The sequence below is a fragment of the Trachurus trachurus genome (genome assembly GCF_905171665.1).
Source record: "Trachurus trachurus genome assembly, chromosome: 2".
NCBI lineage: Eukaryota > Metazoa > Chordata > Actinopteri > Carangiformes > Carangidae > Trachurus > Trachurus trachurus.
The window spans coordinates 6,877,924-6,903,295 of record NC_139914.1 but is presented as its reverse complement, the minus strand read 5'-3'; the positions used below and the strand labels follow the sequence as shown (position 1 = coordinate 6,903,295).

Genomic DNA, 25,372 nt, shown 5'->3' with positions numbered 1-25,372 from the left:
AGTAAATGTTATCGTGAGAGAAACATAGAGATGTGAAGCCTAGCACCATATTCTTCATATTCCCATTCACAGATAGGACTTCCATTACAATCTTCTCCCGTTCCCTCCGCTCCAGATTTTGCATATTCTGGTCGAGTCCAGACTCTCGACCCCTCGCGGCAGCCGGTGGAACCGAAACTCCCAGAAATCCAAACCAGGTAGTCCTCATCTCACGAAGGCTGCGACTTTTACCCAGCCGCCCCCCACCCCCTCCCCAGAAAAATAAAAACTAAAAGCTTTATAAACTACACCAGCCAACAAAGTAAGATAAAGGTAACAACAGTTTAACCAACACGTCTCACAGGCCATTGCTTCACTTTTGTACAAACTGAAACAAAAGAAATAAAAAAGAGTCCCAACTGATGGAGAACAGAAAGAAGAAACAAGTCCCACACACTGATGCTACAAAGAATTAGAAAAACGTATGTACAGGACCCTGTATTCCTTGACTCTCTGGGTAAATCATCGTAGGTGTTGGCTTGTGTTACATGAGTGTTTGTACAGGCATACAAAAGAGTCTCCTTGCTTCTTTTTTTGTTTCAATAAAAGCTCTTATTAGACCAAACCAAACCTCCATCACCTAGTTGTCCACTGTGTCTGACCCCGCCCTCCCCCTCCCTCCCCCCACCCCGCCCACCCTCCCCCTGTTGTTTCCTGGTGCAAATTCAACAGCAGCAAGTAGCTTAGTGCCATTCAGGTTCATCTGGCTCCGGTGCGTTCAGGGTCCGAGTGCCAGCGGTGAGTCCTCCTGGTGACGGACATCGTATAGATCCACGGTCTACCCCGCCCGGCACCGTCTCTGTCACCAGATGACGCTGGATATACTGGTCTCTCTGGGCAGCAGCGGCAGCATGGCGTTGTTGCCGTGGGCCTCCTCCAGACTCTGCTGCCGTGGCGACTTGGACTGCGGCCGTTGTCCGTTGATGAGTGTCATGGGGATGTTGCAGTAGGTGTGCTGGTTGCCTAGCGAGGAGAGCGGTGGGAGCGTGCCGCCGGGCGGCAGGTCGTAGTCGTAGCTACGGTAATAGTGTTTCTGCCTCATCTGAGTGTGGCAAGAGTTGTGAAAGGTCGAGCGCAAGTCCGGGTGTGCCGTCGCCATGGCGGTGGAGGTGGCCGCCGCCATGGAGATGGCCGAGACGGTCTGGAGCTCGCCGAAGGGGCCCTGCTCGCTGACGTCCAGCACCTGCTCGTGGGAGATGCTGAGGGGCTCCATGCGCTTGAAGGGCATCTCGTAGAGCAGCTGCTTCCAGAACTTGGAGTTGAGCTTGTTGCTGGACGGCCCGCGCCACTTGATGACCGTCAGCATCTTGATGGTGTGTTTGAGGGCCTCCACTTCCTGGTAGTTCATGATGCCGCGCAGCTCGGCGCACTCGATCAGAATGACCTTGATCTCGCCGGTCACCAGCATGTTGCGCAGCCGCGTCTCCAGCTCAAAAATGCTCCAGCCCCTCCGCACCACATAGCTGGGCGTCATGACTATGATGAGGCGCTTGCTCTGATCCACACAGCGCGCAACGTCCTCGATGTAGGCTGGACACGGACAGAGACACACAGACAACTTGGTGTTAACGTCAGCACAAAAAGAAAAGCAGAGCTGTTTGTGTGACTTCCTGTTAGTGTTCTGCAATTATCTCATTTATGACTTTAATTGTACAGAAAAACTACACAGAGCTAATGGCTGATGAAAATATGATGAAACGTATCACACAGGCAATTTGAAGAACTCTCTTGGCCTCATAGCGAAAGCTTACCAAACTACTGCCTTTCATCAAAGTTTCAAACAACAAATCCAATTAACGAAAACAGTGTGATTTCTGCAAAAAGAAGAGACGTAACTTCTGATGAATCCTAAAATCTACACTAACTCAAATCCTCTCGGAGAGATGGTATGAGGATAGTGATGCGTGAGATGAAAATAAAATGAGGATAAAACTGAACGTGTTTATTTATTCTGACTTAAATAACATCTGGAGCCTCTGCTGCTCTGGATACCGAGACGCAACTGTTCAGAATTAGAGACAAAAAACAAGGGCTTTAACTGGGAGATGACAGTAAACAGAAAACACTCAGAGACAAGCAGCAAACCTGTCGGCTTAAACCTGCATCTGTCACCTGAAGCTAACACAAGTCTGACTTTACAGTGAATACAGTTCTGTGTCTCTAATGAGTAGCCAGCCGCTCAGGTAGTAATGACTGTGATCAAGACTTTCCCCAGGCCTGTCGGGGAGAAGAGGAGTGTGTGGGTGTAAGAGAGTGTGTGTGTATAGCTAATAAGTCTTTCTTGGCTAAGCATGGACATGGTGTCTCTTGGACAGCAGGTTAACTGGACTTTACTTCCCAGTCAAAGTTGTTTGTGTGTGAGAGTGTGTGAATAGTATCCTAGTGTTTCTGCCGATCTTTAAACAAACACACATCACCTCTCCTCTCCATATCTCTGGGAACAACCTCCTCCTTACAGGTCACGTCCACCATCACAGACCTGATCAGAATAAACTCTTCACTTCAACACGACAAGTCAATCTCTCTGCTGTTTGGTAATTGGTCCTCACACTGTAATTCACCATAATGCCCCTGGAGCTACAACTCCTCTGCAGGGTGTCGGCCTATTCCGCTTGTGTTGAACCAATCAGGCAAAAACAAATTTTTCTTTTATCTTATCATGAATAAAACAAACTAGAATGGATAAATGGATACTCTATAATTAGCTAATGAGTTGTCGTTTCATTTTATGTTTTGAATTGATTACACTGAAACTAAATCTGCCCTCTCGGGGTGCTGTCTGGTAACACTTTATGGCTTCATAGATTAAATTCCTCCTTTCAGAGACCTCACAAGCTTTACAATCAAAGCCTTGCAAGTGTAATAATTGATTCTCGTCTGCATAAAAAGAAAATCAATGCTAAATTACATGGAGCAGAAAATCACTGTTGCTCTCACTCTACAGTTTTATCTCAAATTTTTTAAATTGAAAAGCCCATTAAGATGCATTGAACTGCATAAAAACATTCAACTTACTGGAAAAAGAATGTGTGCATGAAAGTTTTGTTAGCAAAGCAGTATTGTACAACCTTTAGAAGATTCAAAAAGAAGCATTTGAAACGACGCCTGTGCTAAACAGCCAGAACGACATCTTATGTCCGTCAGTAAACATCGTCAGTCATATTTTATCTGTGAGTTGACGAGCTACACGCTGGGCTCCGACTTCCACGCAGCTGAAACCTGCTCAGATCTAGTTGCTGGCAGGTTCAGTGACCAGCATTTGTTCCAATAAAGCAACAGCTACACCTGAGGGCAGATTGGAGGCTCTGACATTTCAGTTACAACTCCACTGGGCCACAGTATCACAGACTCAAACCCCCCCCCCCCCCCCCCCCCCCCCCTCTCTCCAGCTCCCCGTCACCGCTCAGGCCTCTCTGTTCTGATCACGTCCTGATATGATTGTGATGGGTTGCATTAATGAATGATGTCCTTTGCTACACACAGTGAAGTTCTGTATGTTTCTGTTTCATATCATCGTGGTGGGTCTGAAGTTATCAGAGTACATGATGCCTGACTGGTTGGGACCACATACACTGGTTAATTTCATTGCGAAACATTCTCATTATTTCCGTTACTTTAACCCCACTCATCAAAACAACATGTGAATATTCATGAAAGCAAAACTTTTTAATAAGTCATGTTTTATAAAAACTGTATAAGTTGTAGCTCAGGGCTGTATTGGTGCTTGATGAATAATTCATTTATGCATCAGACATCAGTAAATATCACTCTGTAAGAAGATTAATAGCTGATCTGATACTGATCTATGAAGCATAAATAGAAAGAAGTCACTACCAACAATGCCATAAGCAACAACGGATATGACTTATTATGAAGTGTGTTCATTTTCTAAGTTACTGACTTGTTGAAAAAGTCTGTCAGTGTGTGTTGACGCGAGAGTTAAAATCTGGGGAAGAAGTACCTCTAAGTAGTCTTGTGTCATCCTGGAAATGATCATTGGTGAAACCTAAACATAGATATTTACATTCAAAGTGTGATCAAAAGATTTAGAGAGAAGCATAAAAAAAGCACAGTTCTGTCAATGTGGGGACATGGCTCTGGCATAAACTGTGTTTCTCTACTGGTGATCCACTGGCGGTTGTGAATCGGTAATGGCGCTGAACAGTTTATTCCAGTTTAATATGGGACATGTAGCATAAAAAAGACAAGGAAAAGGCTTTTACTTTGGCGGAAGGAGTTCAGCCGAGTCCTACAGTTGCTGTTAAAAATACACTAGTTATATAAGAAATCTGTCATTGAGGTGAGGAACTTGACACATCCAGCATAACAATCCAGGAGTAACACGTCACATATCAGCCGCTCAGGAGAAGGATTGTTGACACGTGCTGAAACCCCAAATGGCCAAACTGTGTTTATCTATAGCTGTGGATTATACTTCATCATATTGACTGAGATGCTAATGCGTTCCCAGTGGGAGCTAATGTTTATACGTAGACACAGTGAGCTGTGTCACTGGGCTGCAGTAGTGGCAGACACACTTTAGATTCCTCTCAGTCCTTGCATTTTTATGCCATTTTTCCCATATTACATCAGTCCCCCCGCATCGAGCACATAATCACAGCAAGGGATTCGGTTTATAATCTTGGCACAATGCCACTGAAGAGGAGCATAATTAGTAATGGCGGTATGTGCAGGAAGACAGGCAGATGCAAGTATTCAAATGGAGGCTAATAACATAATGATATTATCAAACTCATCTGTGTGATGAGTTAATCAAAGATAAGCATGGGGCATGGTGAGAGGCTCCATTAGAAATATACTGTAGCAAAACATGCATTAATATCCATGCATAAAGAGCTTTTTCATTTGTACATTACACAGCAGCATGCAGAGGTAGAGTCTGTATGGAGCTGGATCAGGAACACGGACTAATAATAATAGGCTGCTTCCTTCCACTAATTATGCTGCATATGTATTATTCCTCCCACAGGCCTTACATAGTGTGGATAATGCCCTTCAAATATATAATATATAGTATAATAAAGAGACAAATGGTAAATCCAGACCCTTTCCAGACCTCTGGTGAGTATTTATAAGGCCAAGTGTTCTGTTTTTTTCTGAAAGAACAGGTCAGACTGCAGGAACTGACGTCAGCTTTTGTTACAGATTAGCTGCTGTACATGTTGAAAATCTCAGAGCAATTTGGAATTAGTTGATTAAACCCTGTGGAGGGAGAAGTATTTAAAAAAATGCTGCATTAAAAACTTCTTCACTTAAAGGAGAGTGGGTAAACTATCATCTCCATAATTTACCGAGATGACGAAAGTGAGCCCACTCATCCAGGAGTTGTGTTAGCGGTGTATTATTTTACTGCATTATGTGCAGGCAGAATTTTAATTTTTCATCTCATGGAGGTGGAGCACATTTTGCCTTGTTTATTTACTTCTGAACAGCATGATCCATGATCCATAACAATGTTCCATATTTATAGGAGGAGAAGATGAATTATAAATAACAACCGGTAACTTAAGGTGGAACTTGTGACCATAACTGCAAAGTTAATTTACATAAAGTAGAGAACAGAATATCCCCATTACAGTAAGATGTGAGGTTAGAGTAGCATAAATAGAAATAAAGGTTGGCACATCACATACTTTTGTTACTTTTTGCCACTGGTAAATTCTTAAGCAAACTCCAAGTGACAGTCTGTTCAGATTCACGAGGATTATCTGTCATCTGGAGCATCTTTCTTGGAAAAGCAGAGTGCTGCTATTATCAGAACTATATGTACTTATCCTTAAGATTTCCATTTTCTTGGTATTACAATCATCAAAACTATTGTGTTTCTTACAGCATAGTAAGAGAATTGTAGTACTCTTATTATGATGTACACCCTCCTTGGGCAGTCACTTGGACAACAGGTTTTAGAAGCATTGCATTGGGGGGACGTTGGTTGGACAGCCCAGTCAGATCTATTTATACTACACCTTCTCATAGGAATGGATGCTATTTAACTGTAACAAAACATTCAGTTATCAAATGTCATTACTTAAACTATCTTCACTGTGTTTCCATTACAAATAGCTGTCTAATCTAACTACTTATCAATTACTTTAACTGCTGGTTCACTTCTCTGCACCTTAACTATTTTTCCTGTAATCTTAATTACAGCACATGAGACCAGACGCTCCAGACGCTGCTATGCTGTTCCTTAGCTTTATCTGTGGAAGGCCTTCGGTGGTCGATACTCTGTCGAGTCCATGCAGCATTAAAGACCAGCTAGGAACAAGACAGCAGTGTTTTTTCTTTGCTTTGTTATTGCAGCAATGTGTGTGCTTCCTAACTGTGGAAGTAGCCCCCTGACATACGAGCAGCTCTGCTTTTAGGACTGCAAATATTTCAAAGAGGTTAAAGAACTGTTGATATGATGTCTGCATTACCACTAAGTGCACAGTGAGCAACGAATGATAAGTGGGGGCTTGTCCCCAGAAATAATCCAACATATTGACATTCTGGTTTTGGTTTCCTTATATTCTCCTAAAATCTACATGCCTCCTTTCAGCTTACTGATCCACTTTAGCTCAGCCAGTGGTTAAAAAGATGTAATATCTAAATGATCAAATTAAATCAACAATGGTCTTACGGGTTACGCCACAACACAAATGCAAAACAGAAAACAACAAACAAGCCATTTCACCACTGCACTGACAACACGAGCAACACCAAGTGACAAAACATTCGACACAACTTGACATCGCCGTGAGAGAGAGAGCTTACTTCCTGTGGGGATCAAGTCCCTGTCTGGAATGAAGAGTTTATACCCATAATGCTTCTCCAGCACGTCGGGGAGGATCTCCAGGGCAAAGCGCTCCTCCTCTCGGGTCTCCTGGCTCCACTGGTCCGGGTCCACTTTGGTGTAGGACAGGTACGCGTCGTAGTCCTTGTTGTCTGTGGGAGAGAAATGTCACAGGTCCTTTTATCCACCAGATAATTCAGCCGAGTCTGTTAGCAGAGTTTTATTGCCCTCAGACCCCTCAAACAGACCTTTTCATTTGGTTTTATAAGCCCTGATATCAGGCAGGTACGTAGAGAGAAAATAAAGCCTTGGTTTCATCAAACTGAATAAAAGCCAGTCTGTTCCCTTGAATACTAACATCGCTTCTTGTATGGATATTATAAAGCTCCCAAAACCACTTTGCTTCAATTAAATGTGTGTATGTTTTACAATGTTTCCTGCTTTGGTCAGCAAAGTTCCTCCCTGCTGTACTCCTGATGCTCGCTATCCATTTTCACACTGCTCTACAGAGAGCTCAGTGGGAGACTTCAGTGAGGCAGGACGCCTCCATTACACTGACCTCTGAGCACTTCTGCCCATCTGAGTGCTTTTCATTACTGCTTTGTCCCCACTGATGAATTATATTATGCCAGTAGCTGCTTTAGCTGCAAATTAGACTCCAGCCTGAGCTAAATGCCCAACACTGCCCGGCAGGTCAGAGCACGGTGGGGCTCCATCTCTCGTATGGAAACAATGATCGACGACAGATTTAAAGGGATTGAGTGGAAACATGAAAAGTGAGAAGACTGATGATTCTTCACAGGCTGGTGCAGCGAGGCAGGAGGGTGGGACATGGAGGAGACATATCCCTAAACCCCCTATGCACACAGCCAGCCTGGTAGAGACAAGAACCTGCAGAGAGCTCTGACCCTAAATCCATCCAGCACCTTTGAAATGAAGTGGAACAGCAGCTGTGAGCAAAGTCTTATCGCCCACCATCAGGGCCTGACCTCACTAATGCTTGTGACTAAATGGTAGCAAATCCCTGCAGTCAGGTACCAGGGATCTTGAAGAATGACGAGTGGAGAAAGTCACGAATGAAGCCTCACAGTTTTGGTCAAATAATTTAAATGGTGGGAGATAAGCCAGGCACTGTGTCTTTTAATCTTTGCTAACTTTGATGAACTGTCTCTTTAAAATCAGGAATATTATCCTCTGCCAGCTGCAGTTTCCCAGCCATCTATCAGATACAATGCAAGTCATGTTTTGAGGTCACATTCATAAGAAATGAAAATATCAGATTCTATGTGTTTCTTTATTCACTGAAACCAGCGTCTCTGTGTCACAAAGGGACAGTGGAATCAGAGCTGGGACACTGAGCTGCAGTGTGAACACAGTCTTTGAGGTGAACTCATTAGAGACAGGAGCAAGGTTTGGATGCATGAGCTGCTCTCTTCATTATGACTCCTTCATGGTGGAACAGGAGACATGAGGCCGTGTCTGACCTGTCAAGACACTGGAGATGATGCTGAGGATGAGATGTCAGGTCAAGAGAAGAAGAAGAAGATGAAGAGCACATGGGTTAAAGAGGAGGGAATATGGAATAAAATGTCAGTTCAGCATCTCATATATGCAGCATCTAAAACCCTCTCCATTTTCCATTTTCCACTTCTGCCTCTCTCTGGGTTTGAGCCTGTCAACAAGACTCACTCACATCCCAGTGGGTATAATCTTGATATTTGGCAAGTATTCACCGCTCTTACATGACACCATGTAATTCATTTTACATTTTTTTTTATAACATTCAATTTGTTTTACAACATCAGAGACATGAAGAAATAATTGAAATGTAACCTCATAATCACTTAGTATAACTAACTCTAAGGCTTGTATTCTACTTTGTGGTGACATAAATCTCCCTCTCTGTTTTTCTGCGGTAGCTTTTAGACAAAAGCTGTGTAGGCAGATCAAGGGCTATTTTAGTGGAGCTGATTCACTCGTTTGTAGAGAGAGAAAGAGAACGGAGGGGGAGGGAGAGGGTGAATCTCTAAGGAGGAATGACCCTCTCCTTGCATCTTGAGGAGTGACTAGTGAGGTGTATCCAGCACACCTCCATGACCACATCCGACACCTTGTGCTCCTCTGTCCCACAGGCCGAGTGCAAAGGCATCGACTTCGACACTACCACCAATGCACGCAGTGGTGGTAGTGGTGGTAGTGGGGGGTAATATGCAGATGTGAATAGAGAGCCCACAGTTAGATTGTGAACTCTTGAACTTACGCTGGAGAGCAGCAAGAGAGTTGGAGGCGTAATCTCTGGGATATCTCTGGGCTCCATTACATTTAATGGAGAGTAGATTGGAACGTAACACACATACTTAACTCTGGAGCTACAAAAGCACATGGGGCGGACTGCTAATGAGCAACAGAGCATTTTTTTTATACATATCATTTTGTTTTCCATAATCTAATTTACCCTGAAGAATATGGGTTTGCATCAGACAGTGGAAGGTAGACTATCCATGAGATGCAGTAATCGAATTTTGTTTTAAAACATAGTTTGGATCTTGGTGCATTGCTTGAATACAGTTTGATTTTCTGGGCTCTGACTTCATATATTTACACATTTCTGAAAATACACTCAGTTGCTAGTTTATATATACTGTGTATATATATAAACAATGCTGCAAATCCAAGACAGTGCAACTTTATGTCTTGGTGTACTAATAGTAGGGAGGGACATTGTGCATGTACTTTATGTTTAATTAGACATAATGCAGATATGTATATTTGCATATCAAAATCGGAAGAAATAAAATTAAGAATATCACAGCTAGTTAATCTTGCTAGGAAAGGGATATAACGGTTACTTTAAGTTATCTCTGAATGTGTGATTGTTAGCAGATTGGATTTTTTATTAGATTTGAGAGATGAATATGAGTTCATTTGAACATAAAGCGTCTTTATTTTTATCTGTAACATCTCTCTCACCCACTCAGAGTTGATGTGGTGAAACTGTAACTCTCCATTTGTCTTATTTTTCTAACAATATCACTGTGGAAAATGGAGACACCACTTGACCCCCTGATTACAAACGAGCCTCCACGTGATGCTACCTCTGCATCTTAAACGTGCAAATGAAGCGGGGTGCGTGATGTGAAACTCACAACGCTCAGTCCTGCAGAACTACACCCAACACAGACGCAGCCTCATAATTCCACGCCGCACTGACAACACTGACATTCGTATTTATGGCAGAGCGTTGATGAGTTCCCACCTCCTTGACAAGCTTGCTCGGCTGTTGTCATCATGAAGACTATTATTGATTCCACTGACACCCACACAATGTGACAACTGAGTGGTCTTTAACTAAATTGCGCTGCTGACAAATAGCTGACAGTCCATCCTATTGTTACATAAAGCCTACAATTGTACATCTGGCAGAAGAGGCAGGCAGGTGTTCAATTAGTACTTTGCGAGGCCACAATGAGACACACCACTTTCTTGGCAGAGTTACGCTGGAGCAAAATAACAACATTTCTGTGCATCCAACACACTGGCTTAAGGGCTTTATTGATGAAAAATGTGTGTGCGCAACTATAACTTATATGCAGCTACTTCTCCCTGTCAGTGCAGTGGTTACCATAGAGATGGGATCTCAGTTAACCACCTCCTGCCATTGCTCAGTGACTGTTTTATCTCCACTCGACTGGCAACCATTTTCAGCTTGGCTCCCGTTTACTTCTTTGTACTTTGCTGTTCCCATCCTCTACGCCGGCCTATCCACGTTCTACAGCAAACTGTCACTGGTGCTCCGACGCTTTAGGGAGCAGCGGTGTGCGTGCGTGCACACTGAAGAAAGTGTGCGTGCCAGAGGTGGCAGTGAAGTGCTCTAATTGACTGTGGCGTGGAGGAAAGTATCAGGGGTCTCCTGAGAGCTCTAGAGGCAGCGTGCTGTGTCTTATTGAACCTGATCCCCTTTATACTGGAGAACAAATTGAAAATCTGTTTCTCTCTCCAAGCACTCGCTCGGGTGGCACAATTAAAGGAGACAATTGCTGTTTGGCATTAAGTTCAAGGCTCCACATTTTTTTTCTTCCCTTTCTTAACACAACCGTCTCTGGGCCATCCATTATGGCGAAGCTTAGCTTTCTGAGGCCGGAAGCCCAACGCAGCCAGAGGTAATGACTTTGACTGAAATGTCTGATGTAGCAGCCATCACAGTTACCCAGAGCCAGGAGTGTAGGAGGAGAGGAGAGGGGCACTGAATACTTTTTTACCTTTCAACACTCATAACTCTCTTGCTGTCTCTCCTTCCTCTGCATACAGTCCCTCAGCCTCTCCGAACTAATCTCATTCCCCCTGAATTCATTGCAGCGCTGGTGCTTCAGAGACTCATTACAGGGGAATCAAATTAAAACTTGCTCCTTGTCTTAGTTTGATGCATTCTTGAACCAAGACTCATCCACTAGGCCCAATCGGAGGTTGTTTTTTTTTTTTACTGCTGATGGGTCTAGTATGGGGACTGTGTTTTGATTAGCGTTCACTCTTGCTCATGCACTGCTTTCCTTAATGCACTGGTTCTGTTCATTGTCAGAAATATGTGTTTTTTAAATGTATTTCAGAGATGGCTTTATGATGGAGTTTGCTTTGGTTAGTCAAAAAAATAAAAATCCATTTCCTAAAACCTTTTTCAGTAACTCAGGATAATGGGCTTTAAGTTACAGAGATCAACAGCAAGAGCGATTCAACTTCCCCCTTCAACAATAGGGTAATTGTACCACTTAGGCTGTGTTTTGACCGAGATTAGTGCTGCATCAAAAAACACAGCCTCCCTGTTTCACTGTTTACTGTGTTATCTTCACAACAGAAGATAAAACCACTGTCGCCGTGAAAACTTCCCAGAGCTTTAAAATCCTGTATTGTAGTACCTGAATGACTGCTAATCCTTTCAAATGATGGTTTGATTATTTCAATAGGACGCATGGATTCGGTCGAGCAAACTTATTATTATTTTTTACTGAATCAATGTGGCCTGGGGAAAGTCTGAGAAACTGATGACAGGCATGATGGGCATATGTGATGATAAAAATACACAACAACCTGGAAATATAGTAAAATACATCACAAGGTGCAACAGCATTCACAGTGTTGAGGTGATCAAGGCTGCATTTTTCTTTTAAGTCTAAACTCTGCAACTTTGCTCCCGTTTCAGGCTCCGAAACGCAGCGAGAGGAGAGACTGTTTGAAAATCCAAACTTCATTACCCAGAAGTCATGCATTGTGATGTCAGGGTACAACACCCAGCATGAACATTCTTACAAAGCCGCTTCGTGATTAGTTTTTACGAGGATGCAAATGTGAGAAGAAAGGGAGCCACATCAAAGATTGTTGACTTGTTAGCTGCAGTTACGGAGACAGTTTACACAACAATTTGCATAACATTTTGGATTTTGTGTTTCTCTTGGGTTGAGAGGATTCCCTGAAATTGACAACAGAATTTTATGAGTTAGAAACTATGGGAGGCTCCTCTGTTGCAGCCACTGTGTCATTTGCAGTGATAAAACAGATGTATATTTACATAAAAATAGTGCCACATGCAGCTTCAAGATATGAAAAATAGCCCAGGTGTTTTCTGAGTAAAAATAAATGTGTGCAAAGCAGCACTGATACTGCTCAGGTTTGGGATTTGGGATTTAATCCCTACAGAGGAAAGACAGGCTGCTTTCACAGCAGTGGAGGATGCTTTAGAAATCCTCCACCAAACAGCAAACACTGTGCTATCTCAGATTATGGGAGGTTATTATATAATGCTGTAAAGTAAATTATGTCTGGCACTTTATCTCATCTTACCTCCATCTATATCCTCGCTGCCAAAGTGGTTCCTGTAGAAGAGCATGAGCTCGATCCTGTAGCACTTGTACAGCGTCACCAGACAGATGAGCAGCATCAGGATGGCTCCCAGACCTCCGGCCAGCTCCACCGTGTACATGAGCTCTGCTGTTGTGTTGAAAACACAGTGACAGGAAGGAAGACACAGAGAGAACGTTTTAATGCAACTTAGAAAAGAGGCACTGTGGGACAGCTGAAGTCATACCAGATGAGTGAAGTGTGGAAAAGGGCATCTGCAGACATGTAAACTTCTTCAGCCATTGATTACACAGTTACTGCAAAATGTCAGATTTGCATTATTCATGATCTATTTCTAGTTTTTTATGATTAGATTTTTCTTTAATGAAACTGGCTTTAAATCATTTAACTACATTTTCATTGTCATTTTTATCTTTTGAATCAGATATCTGATTCTGTGAGACTACGTTTTACACTGGTCTTAAAATTCCACTTCAACTCAACAAGTGGTACAGTGTCAAGTCATAACCTCCTCCTTTATTGTCTCTCTCTCTCTCCTCTTGTGCACACGCAGCCTGGCTCCACATCTACAGAAATCAGATTGACTTTGAGCTAAATCCAACCTCAGTCCATCAGTACTTGAGAAATAAAGCATGATGGATAAGATGTATCAGCTACTGTTACAAGACTCTACATTGTGAAATGACTTCAGCGTAGCGCCACGTTTGTTTGAAAATGGCTTTTAATCATTTCCCATGACTGAATTCATCCACTCTCTGTATGTATCAGTTTTTCTTGCTTTCCTTCTGCATTTTTCCTCATTACTTATTTTGTCAGTGCGGCTGGATTGTATCCAGGTGACATATCGCTCCCACTGGAATGAAAGTACAGCCACTTCTATACCTGTCACTTAATGCCTCTTGGCTTGATTGGATAATAAAAAACTCACACTGAGGCGAGCGGAGCAACAACAGCTTGTGACAGATCAGACTGCCACACTTATGAAGATCGGTTACATGTGTGTACTGCTGCAGAGAGGTGCGAGGTGAGCACAAGCTCCCGGCTGTTAGCTCAACTGTCTGTTCGTTGACAGATCGAAGTGATCCACTCTCCTGGCCATCTGTCATCACTGCAGCCTGACGAGAACTCATGAAAAAGCGTCAGTAGAAGCTGAATTCACAGGCCTACTGGACTTCACTGTTGATATTTCAGGTTGAAGCTGTGAATTGCTCTGTTTTTAAGAAGGTCCACAGGACGGAGAGATTCTGTGGAGGCCAGACTACTGGAGTTATTCAGCAGGGTGAGAGGTGATTTTTCACACCACAGGACAATGGACTCCACCATTAGGCTCCATGGTCTAGTACCTTGCCTTGAAAATCAAGTCGTTTACTTTATCTTTTCATGATCTTGTCTATTTTTCAAGGCTTTTCTTACTTTCTTACAGTGTTTTCTATCAGAATGTCACTCCATCTTTTGCAGTTCTACATTTCCTCCTGGCCACGACTCACAAAATACCGGTGGTCAGCCTTCATTGGCTGACTAATGGACAACGGTAAAAGGCTGGACTTGCTGCAATGCCACGCGCACACATAAACATGGATGGAGAGGACTCGCGTGCATCACCATCCATCACGGCCGCCCATTTAACCTTGTTGGAGTGCGCAATGCCCATCCCACTGCAGCGGCCATCAGGCTGACAGCTCCCATGATAAAGCACGATGTTCTGGAGGGCTAACGAGCACGGCCTGCGCCGCTTCATCGTGTCCGTCCAGGCGACAACCTTCAGCAAAACTCTCAGACAGAAAGACGGACACGTATGGAAACAAAAGTGTAAGCAAAGTCATGGCAGCACGGACGCAGGTTTCCCTCGTGAGCCTCTGACGTGCTCCTCTTGTCTGAGTTTCTCTCCCCTCAGCCTGAATTAGTTTGCTTTTCTAAAGGAGGTGCTGCGGCTAACAAGCACGGCAGGAAGCCACAACCAAGAAACTCCATTTCTGGCTTCCTAACAGTCCTCTCCACATCCACTCTGCCCTCCTGCCTCAGATATCTGGACAGTATAACGAGCCAGCTGCTCCTCAAGTAGCAGAGATTACAGTGGAGGAGGCCAATTCTTCTCTTCCTGGCATCCATATTGTAGCACCGCTGCAGTGGGACAGATTAAGACAAATTAGCTCCTGACGACTAGAAGGCAGGATTTGATGGAGCCACATGGCATCGGGCGATTCATCACCCTTCCTCTCCCTCTATTTCTGAATCTCTGTCTAGGGAAGGGCTTTTGAGGGAGAGGAAAAAGGCAGAGTAGGGGTTGGATGGTAAAATAAAAGAAAGGGAAGCAGGCGAGAAAGTGTGAAACCCCAGAATCCACATGTTATTATTTTTCAGCACATGAAGCTTCGTACTAGTCAGTGTTCTTGCTGCAGTTGCGAGAGAAATACAATATCTGAGTAGAAGTTACCATGGCAAAAAAGTTGGCCACAGGCAATTGGAGAATCACAACTTCTCAACTACAAGAAGTTTTACAAGAAATGTAAAGAAGGACACATCTCCATGCTAAAATACATACAACTGAAGACGTATTCTGATTGATGCTGCATCGTTCAAAGCATCTGCATGTGTGTGTGTGCATGGAAAAGAAGCAGAGGCGAGTAGGGAGGGAGTACAGACATTCTCACGCTGAGCCGACCAAATTCACTTGGAGTGTCATGTGCCGCTTTCACAGCTTCAAGAGACAAGCAAGAAAACTTTGACGCTTTTTTCAAAGCAGCGTAAACACCGACCGGCCTTGTACTGCACCGCAACACAGATGCAGCAAATAAAAACATGGAAACGGGTCAATTTCTTGTCGACCAGCCATCCTGTGAGGACCAGGCTAATCTTCTCCGGTTTATTCTGAGGTTCGACTGTGCAGCATTTGCTTTAATATAGCAAATAGAGGGGAACTGGGCTGCCATCAAAGCTGGATCCAAAGCTGCAAGCTTAAAAGAGAGGAAAAATATCTACTATGTAAATGTATTCAACACTGACAACTTTAAGGCTACACAGACCCCCCTTAGCCTCTCTAAAAAATGTAAAACTATATCACTTATATAACCACACTGAAACGTGTGCATCTGTATTAAAATCATCAAACAGCCTTCCTTTCCTCCACCTCTGTGAGGTGAAATCAAGAGGAAAAACCCAAAGATAAAATACCAGGGAGAAGGGGAGAGGGCAACAGAGGCTGGTGACGAAAGATGAGAGGATGTCTGAGAGTTCAGCGATCAAAGGAGGATTTGTGTGTGTCTGTGTGTGTGTTGGAGGAGGTCACTGCTAGACAGTTAAACAGCTTGTCTGCCATCATAACATCGAAGGCTGCCTCTCTCCCAAAAATGCTTTTTCCTTCTCTGCAAACGAATGCTTCCTCTGGCCGGTGTGGATGAATCGGCTCTCTGGACTATCTATAATACTGTGCCATTTTTTTCTTCCCCGAGGCAAGAAACAACTGGTCAATTCCCAGAATCCCACTAGTTGTTCTTCTTTGTACTCAGTAAATTGCTGCGAGCGAGTCACTCATTGTCAGAGCGAAGGCCTGTGGTATTAAATGGTGTTTTTCACCTCCAGAGCTGAAACAGCCCTATATTAAATATCAAGGCTTTCACACTGATCCCTTATATTCATGGTCAGAAAGATACTTAGAATAACACAACTTTCTTCATCTTTTGCGCTGATGTGTGTGTGTGTGTGTGGGCTGGCCTCACCTTTTTTGGTGAGCTGGATGTTGGCTTGTCTCCGTCCGTTGCCATTCTCCACATAACAGGAGTAGTTGCCCAGATCGCTCTCTTCCAGAGAGTCGATGGTGAGAGAGATGGAAACCTCCTGCTCCCCTAGGTGCTCACGGATTGCCCTGCAGAGGGTGAGAGAGAGAAAAAACAGAGAAGATTGATAGTTGGCAATCACCTGAAGCTCAATATCCGCATAAACAATGACCTTGAGTTGGACTAACAGAGACACAGGAAGTAGAGAGTGTGGACTGTTACAGATTGAACAAATAAAACAATGAACTGAGCTCACAACACTGAAGCCCCTGTCAGGATGGGACACATCAAGCCACTACATCACTTTGACAAGTGCAAAAATGTGTTTTCTGAGGTCACAGCGATCAAATCAGTTCATCTGAGGGTCCAAGAGAGTGTTTGTACCAATTCCAAAGAATTCCCTACAGGTATTTTTGAGACACTGAGTTCAAGAGAATGGGATTTATGCACCTGAAAACATAATACCACCAGAACTGAGGCATAAACACAACATCTGATGCTGCTGGCAAACACAGCTGCATTATCATCCATCTGGAGCTGCCTTTGTGTCCAACTGCTGGGTGTCCATTACTGGTCCACACCTCCTAACCTCCTGCTCCTGAAAAAAGCTTTAGTTTGACTCTTTAGCTGTTCAATGTTTCTCTCTTTTCAGCAGAAAGCTCTTAACTTTGTATTTCTCTCTCTTTGTACCGGGCAGCAGCTTTTTCAAAGCTTTTAACCTGATGGAGAAGAGGTCAAAGGCTCCAAAGAAGTGAAAGTGAGTAAAAGGGAGATGATGGAGATTGATGGTTGGTTGAAGTGGGTTTGTCATGATGAAAAACAGCTTTCAAGGTCATTTGTTCAAAAAATATGAATTACTGAAGCTTTAATTATGTAGTAATTAAAATTTGGGAAAGGACTTAGACACCACTGTTATAAAAAAATAAGTCAGCTGAAAAATACATTTGAAAACCCCTCCAGTACTGTAACACAATATGTAAATACATCAAAGGAGGGAACTGTCAGATTGTTAATATTCTCTCCAACTTTGGTAATTTACCTGAGAGAGTGCAGGAATAATAGTCTGCTGCTTTCATTTCCCAGCCATTCATCTCGAGAAAAACATGCAGAAAGTAGTTGTCTGGCATGAAAAAGTAGATATGGTTACAGCCGTTGGGAGCAATCTGCTTTGGACTCAGACAGGTCAGACAATACTGAGCTTTTGTGGAGCTGTGGAGTTGATGAAAGCAGGATTAACTATCTGAGCCAAAGACGAGTGTTGAACATGAAGTTGCCTCTGGTGGAGGGGAACCACCGGTTCTGATACAGCTCATACACATGTGAGCTCATGGTTGGCAAAATGAGGTCAACATCAATAAAGCTTTCACACCAACATGACTTCAAACATTTGCCCGAACACCTCTTTATATATAAACTAAACATGTGTCTTAATTATTGGGTCACATATATATATATATATATATATATATATATATATATATATATATATATATATATATATATATATATATATATATATATATATATATATATATACGTATATATATATATATATATATATATATATATATATATATATATATATATATATATATATATATATATATATATATATATATATATATATATATATATATATATATATATATATATACGTATATAATATGCAGGTATACCCTGTGACGGCAGATTCAAAACAACAGTGTTAAATCAGATTTTTTGAATCGGTGTACCAAAAAATAAAGAATAAAAATAACAGAAGAGAAAAAACTATTGAAAAAACTATGGAAAACAATAACTCTAGACTGCAGGCGGTCAAAAAGTCATAAGTCGAGAGTATTGACTCTTTAATAAAATATGGATTATTCTGAAAAACAAATGCCCCAGGGAAATTTGAGTTGTGTCTACAGTTTGCATCCTAGATTCATAAATCATGACCTTGGAGTTATAAACTTTTATCTGAGCCGAGTGCAACTCTGAGAAACTGTAACGCAGTGTGACGTCCTCCAGGTACAGTATCATACCATTATATTGTACCTTTACACCTCTTTGAAATCATAAATATGCAGATAACCACAGAAGAGCCCTGGTTTGATTCCAAACTTTATAATCTGCTGCCATTGGTGGCAGCTTTTGAGTGCAGTTGATCAGTCAAGCAAAAGTGCAGAACAAAGGTGGGAGGTGACAGCGTGTAACTGACACGAAGCCAGCGTCATCTGAGTCGTGACAGATTTCTCCCATTTATAAAACTCCTTTGTTGACTCGCTAAGCCTTGATGTCTATTGGTTGTGACATGTTGGTACAGGGATAATGGTGCGACTGTCATGATGCACTTCACTGCTGACCTATCACAAAACATTTTGCCACCAGGGTTAGTGAGAGAAAAAAGAGCTCTTTTGACATTTTTGTTAAACAGAGCTCAGTCAACCAACAAAACACTAGAAGCCACCGCTCTATATAACCACAGTAACTGCACTGGAAGGACACTGTGACACTTTGATAATAAAGAGGAGGCTGGGAAAAATCTTCTTCTACTAATTAACACAACGCCCTGCCAAGTGTTCAGTGAGGAAAAAAAGATATCTGTGTCTTTAAGGAGAGCATCATGGTGTAGCTAAGAGAAACATGACAAAGCTAAACACTCAAAATGTCAACGTGAACACTTTGTAACAACTTAGGTGCTCTTCTTTACAAGGAGTTTTAATAATCTGAGGTCAAAACTAAAGCTGCATCCAATTTAGAAATTAGACAGCATGGATTTTGTCAGTATAATATACAGGAATATGTTTAAAAAACCTTTCAAAAAGGTCAACTGATGATCTGTTTGTTTCAGAGCTGGAGCAAGCAACATTTCCATGAAGTATAAACGGAAGCTGCAGATGTATTGATTTAATTTGAGGTATGGATAAAAAGAACTCCTCTATTTGCAGCCTGTCAGAGGAGAGATAATATTGTCAGGACTAATTATGAGGACTTCTGTATTAACAAGAAAGCACTGCGAATCAATGCTAGGAGCTCTGTGAAACTAACTTCGACACAGCTGTGCTTTGACCTAAATGCTAACATCAGCATGCTAACATCTGCATCCCACTGGAGCTGACAATGACAATGCTACAGTAACATGATGCTCATCAAGTGCAGTATAATTATCACCTAAACAATCTTTATCATGCTTGATGCTGATATTGGTGACTAATGGGAACAATGTTGTTTTAATTACTCACACCAACATGGATTGGTAAACAGAGGATTGCATGTATCATTTCCTGAATAACAACATTTGTCCCTTCTGTGCTGTCTACATTGATTTTCTCATGCATATTTACAGACTTGAGCCTGGGTAACATTTGAAAACAAGCAGTTTGCACAGAATCAGAGGTGCTTATACCTGAATTAAACAGCCCCACTCAGGACTGAAAAGCCAGCTGTCACAGAGGAGGTTGACATGATACAATTTAAATGATTAAATAATGGGGATGACGGCACACATTTTCAGCCAGCCTCTTCAGGAAGACATTCTTGCACTCGGTTGTTCACATTAAGAATGACAGAAATAGTTCTGCCCCCCCAAAAAAACACTGGAGAGAAAAGTGCCATCTTGAATGAATGTGGAAATAAAACGAAATGTAATCAAGGTGTGGAAACCATTTCACACAAGGATGGAATGGTTTTTATAATGATTAAGCATTTCCTGTCACACGTACAAAACCCCAGTTGTAATCATAGTGGTTAAATAAACCCAATTATACTTAAAAAGTGTGGTTAAAGCATTTGTAACAAACTTCTGTGGCCCAAAGAAAACAACACAGAGGTAAATCTCTCCTGCTGGGCTGCTGTGCAAAAGCATGAATGATATATGTGCAGATAATCTTTTTAAGGTTGCGAAAATTGCCGCTATTTCAAACCTCTGTTTAATGATGCATGGAGCTAATAGTGTGAAAAGGTACAAGTGTCACTTGGGCATTCATCTACTGCCTGCAGCGGAGCTTCTGAATATAAAAACTCATCTAATGCTTGTTGATCAATGAAAAGGCTAAACAAATCAGATCAAGAAGTGTTGGGGAGTTAGAGACAAACTGCAACTCACCCACTGCTGCCATGGTAATATCTTATATATCTTGTGTATCATATATTCCCTTCACAAGCTGCTGCTAATAATTGGTATCATACAGAGAAGAAACAACGTTCGCAGTGAAATTTTATGTTATTGACCATGCACAATAAAGAACCATTAGAGGTAATCTTTTGTAGTTACATGGACTGGTTGCTTTATAAAAACTAATTATGAAGGAGTAGTTTTTAAGATGATCATCTGCAGGGGAGCATGAAGGTGACTTTCTGGATTAAGGCTGGTGTTAGTATGTATGTGAGAGGGAAACAATTTGAGCGTTTTCTCCTAATTCCTGCGAGCTTTTCTAACACTCATCCTTCTCCATCGTGCAGCCAGTCAGCCAGAGACATGGGGCTCCACAAGGTTGGGATATAGATCCATGCTGATGGCTTTTTAAAGAGGTGGCACTCATGTGTGACTCAACATGGACTGAGCTGAAACACAGTCTTAGCAATGAAAAAAAAATCAATCTTTACAAAAAGACTCATCATAGTTAGGGAAAGTTTTGAGTGGGGTGTGTGTGTTTGTATATGGGTGAGGGAGATAAACAGGAGCAGGAGTGTGCGAAGCTGAAAAAGAGGAATCGTGAAGCATGAAGTCTCCCACACAAATATCTGGCAGGTGCTGTGTGTATACGTAAGTCAAGGGTTGTGGTAAGCTGCTGCTGTGTAACTGGAAGGAAATGAAAGTGCACCAGGATCCTTGACAGTGTAGCGAGGATACTGTTGCACTACAATGACTCACTGACAACACACTTCAGTGTCATCTTGACAAACATCTGTGAGTTTGAGTTTGGATTTGTTACTTTACTTTTTAAACAGTAAAACTAACAAAGATCTGCTGTCGATCCTTTGACCTAAAACCAGTTTCTTTACACAGACATGAGAGCAGGGGTTGTGAAAACCAGAGCCGGGCTGAGAGCAAGCAGCTCTGTGGCTGGAAGGCAGATTATTACAACATCATTATTCATTTCAAACCTAAACTAATAATCTGACATGAGCTTGAAGACTTTTACTGTACATGTACAGCAACACCTCCTGTGAACGTGCTGCAGCAGGATCACACAGCATCCCATCATCATCTCCAGGCACTGTGACATATCTGTCTCGTACAGTCTCTCCCAGCAGCTTCAATGTGACACCTGAACTATTGAACTGCACCATGTTGTCATGGTGGTGGTGGTAAAACACTTTAGTTTGCATTTCTTCTGACTGTATGTATTGTTAACAATGACAGATCTAAGCAGTAGCTTCCACTTTTCTGATACATTTCCTTTTTCTATCTGTTCCTAAGTATAGTGGACTGGTAAAATTAGCTCTGCTTTAAAACATCAGGCACAAAACATAAAAGCAATTTGACCATTTTTGCTGTGAGTACGAGCAGATTGATCACTAATGTGTGTATGCTAAACAGAGCCGCCCTAGTCCTCTTCAGTTATATGCCAAGTTAAGATAAACCTCTGCTGGTTACATCTTCATATTTATTGTGCAGACATGCGAGTGTGACTGATCCCCTCATCAAACTCTTGGCAAATATAAACAGCCAATAAACAGCCACTGAGATTCTGACTCCCACCCACTCCTGCACAGAGTTCCTCCATTAAACCATCAAATATCAAATGTTTAAACTTGAGTCGAGGCTCAGATGATTGTCAGTCTGTCTGGAATGTAAAATGCAGCACTAGTAGTCAGTGACAGACACTAAACATATCTGCAGGAGTGGTAATTAGTGTAAGAAAATACATTTTACTCTTGAACTTCTGCTCAAAAAGGTGCTGCCTGCCCATGCACCACACTTCCTCTGGTCTTCACCTCTGAGATCCACAGCCACAAAATTTTATATCAACTCTGAATCTCAGTGGTGAAACATTGTGCCAAAAGCTCCATTTCATGTATTAACAGGCAGTCCTTCAGGGAATACTCCTGTGTGATTAATTTCCATTTCAAAGCTAAAAGCTTGTGGAATGATGTCAGGGAGAGGGTTTGAGCTGGTGCACAATCAAATGGGAACAAAAAATAAAATAAATAAAAACATGCAGAGAGACAGAGTCACGCGGTGGCACACAACAAAAATAAGCACTTGAAAAACTTGAATGTGCGTGCATTGTCGGCACCCACTATATGCACACGAGCCTCTTCACTGCCCATGAACACACAGAAACACAAACGCTTTCTAAAGCTGCTCATGGTCACAGGTTTGATCTCTTGGCTTGTTACATCTTTTGACTATCATGTGAAAAGCAGGGTTTCTAACCGCATGTGACTCACTCCTAACTATTTTTTCCTTCTCATTATCATCATACCACCTACCCAAAGCCGCCACCTGCCGCCCCCTCCACCTACACCGCCCCCTCCTAAATCCTGTAGGCTCTAATTGGCCCGGTGTCCTTCACAACTGAGAGCTGGATGGCGCGTGCTAGCAGGCTAACACAGACATCTCCAAATGCCAGGTCACAGACCGGGCCGCTTGCTCTCCTCCCAGCCTTGTCATGCTGCTTACAGTTAACCTTTTCATTAGATGGCATTTGTCAACAACAGGGATTTTCTTGTTATATGTGGTTCGTCGAAGGAGTGTAGTGTGTATTTCACTGAGGACACACCTGCAGGAATATCTTGCTGAACAAATAATCTATCTTTAAAAAATCCAGACCAGATTTATGTAAATATTTAAGATACAGTATAATGCACATTTTTTTCATTCTATCAATCCCTGTTTCATATTATTTATGGATGCCATTTGATGTATTTACATTCATTAAGCACCTCTCCATACTGCTCTGTATTGTTTGTGCCTGGATTAAATTGCCTGAGAAAACTATAAACAATGGATGGATGTAACACAGCACTGTATCTCGCTGATATCAGCATCACTCTCCTCCACCTCCATCAGATGTATCACAGTTGTATTAAGTTACTGCTAATCAAATATTTCTAACTGCTGCTTTAAAATTAAAACCAATCAACTGGGAAATCACTGTGTGGCTTTTAATGTGAAGCAGTCACACGAAATGCTGTGCACTTGCACTTTAAACTGATACAGCAGCTGTTCTAGACTGGTATATTCCTGACAAAGTGTTTGCTGCAGAAAAAAATAAATACATGAGCTAGTTCATCCAAGGCAACAACCAACTTGTCTCTTTAAGATTTACTTTACCCACATTATAAACCTGGACATGAACATGGAGCCCTTTGAAACCAGAACACTGTTCCTGGGAACAACATTGCTGATAAAACTATATTACACAACTCCATTCACCGTCCTTGTAGATGACAGTTTTAAACATTGAAAAATACAACCCAGACTATTTGCATGGCTAGATGCCACTAAACAAGGAACAGTTCCTTACGATGTTGTTCGCTACACCCTCTTCCTCCGCTTTGATTTCTGAATGCCCCAGTGGCGTCAGCAGAGCAAAGAAACACATTCCTGAGGATTAAGAGTTTCCTCTTCACTGCTAAAACCCAATGACAGATTATTTGTTGCTCGTGTTTTTGTAACAACATCTGGGAGACCATGACAGCACCACTGCACAAATACAGAGAATTCACTTACTATATGTAAATTCTGAAGCAACACCTTTCTGTCAAGGTATTAATTTTGTATATTTGACTATTTTTATGTCGTATAATCCTCTTTTCTTCAGGAAGTCTCTCGTTTCTCTGATCATGATTAACCTGTCTGTATGAATATAATGATAGACTCTCCTGATGTGGACTGCTTATAAGAGATTATCTGAAAAGCTGTTTAGTCTAGCTTTGACTGACCTTCACTGCCCAATCATCTGCTCATCATGTTGAAAAAAAAATGTGGGTGAGGAACAGACCAAAAGGGAAAACTGTGACCTTTTTCCATGTGGCCCATAATAACGCGAAGGTCAGATGAATGACAGTCACCCGCCATTCATCTGGGCCAGTTAATCAAATTTCTCACATGCAGATTTTGACCTATATACATGTCAATCACGTCAAGTCTGGACTGGTTTAATATGGAATGAGCCATCTCTAGTGTATCCCATACATAACCCGATAATGTCATAAAAATTAGCGGTAAATAGGGTGTCACCAGTGTAAGGTCTTCACCTTACACTGGTGACACCAGTGGTGGAGGTAAGTTTTAATTTGCAGTGTGTTTATGGTGCGTTTTAAATGTGTGAATAAAGTTATTCTGGATGAATTATTCTGTTCATGTGCCAGTGTTTCTGAGCTAAAGCCACACAATGTCCTCTTTCTCTGCTCTTTCCAAGGCGACCTGAATATAATGCGAATCAAAACAAAGAACCACCCACCACTGACAGAAAACATCAGCTTGTCATTTAGTCAAATGCTCCGTGCCGAGTTGTAATAAACAGAAGTTATTTGTACAATGTCGCTGCTGTTGAACTTCTCAATACAAGTGCCAGCGTTTCAAATACAAACAAAAGAGCCAATTTGTTATTTGTTGCTGTAAATTCACTTAAAAGAAATGACCCCCTACAGCTGAGGAGAACAATATTTTTCTTGTTATTTTTTGTGTGATGTTTTCCAGATGAAAAGAATGGAGCAAAACCTAAAGCAAAAAAACAAAAACAAAAAAAAAACAACTTCCTATAAGCCAATTATGACAGTGCTGCAGGGTCAGCCAGCTTCAGGTGGAGTGTGCCCGGCCGTTGGGTTTCCACCTGGTAAACAGACCTCTGTTTCCGGTGATGAGTGTGAGCCAAAAGATGGAGGTCACCCAAATAGAAAAGGAGGCAAACACTGACATTCAACTGAAGTTTCCATCTGCTGTGCTTGCCCTGCTCCGCTATTACTGCCTCTGCTTCCT

The 25,372-nt window shown here is 42.1% G+C and overlaps 1 protein-coding gene across 1 annotated transcript in view; it reads right to left on the bottom strand.

Moving 5' to 3' along the window:
- Window positions 1-735: 735 nt before the first annotated feature.
- The window catches only part of LOC310997178 (interleukin-1 receptor accessory protein-like 1), a gene marked incomplete at its 5' end in the record, with an annotated part of 194,573 nt that continues 169,936 nt past the window's right edge, over window positions 736-25,372 (bottom strand). The window contains 4 exons of the mRNA XM_083986841.1: window positions 736-1,569; window positions 6,817-6,987; window positions 12,668-12,811; window positions 16,402-16,547. Of these exons, the coding sequence (XP_083842967.1) occupies window positions 842-1,569; window positions 6,817-6,987; window positions 12,668-12,811; window positions 16,402-16,547 (1,189 nt within the window). The 3' untranslated portion in view covers window positions 736-841. The remainder of the gene's footprint in view (window positions 1,570-6,816; window positions 6,988-12,667; window positions 12,812-16,401; window positions 16,548-25,372) is intronic.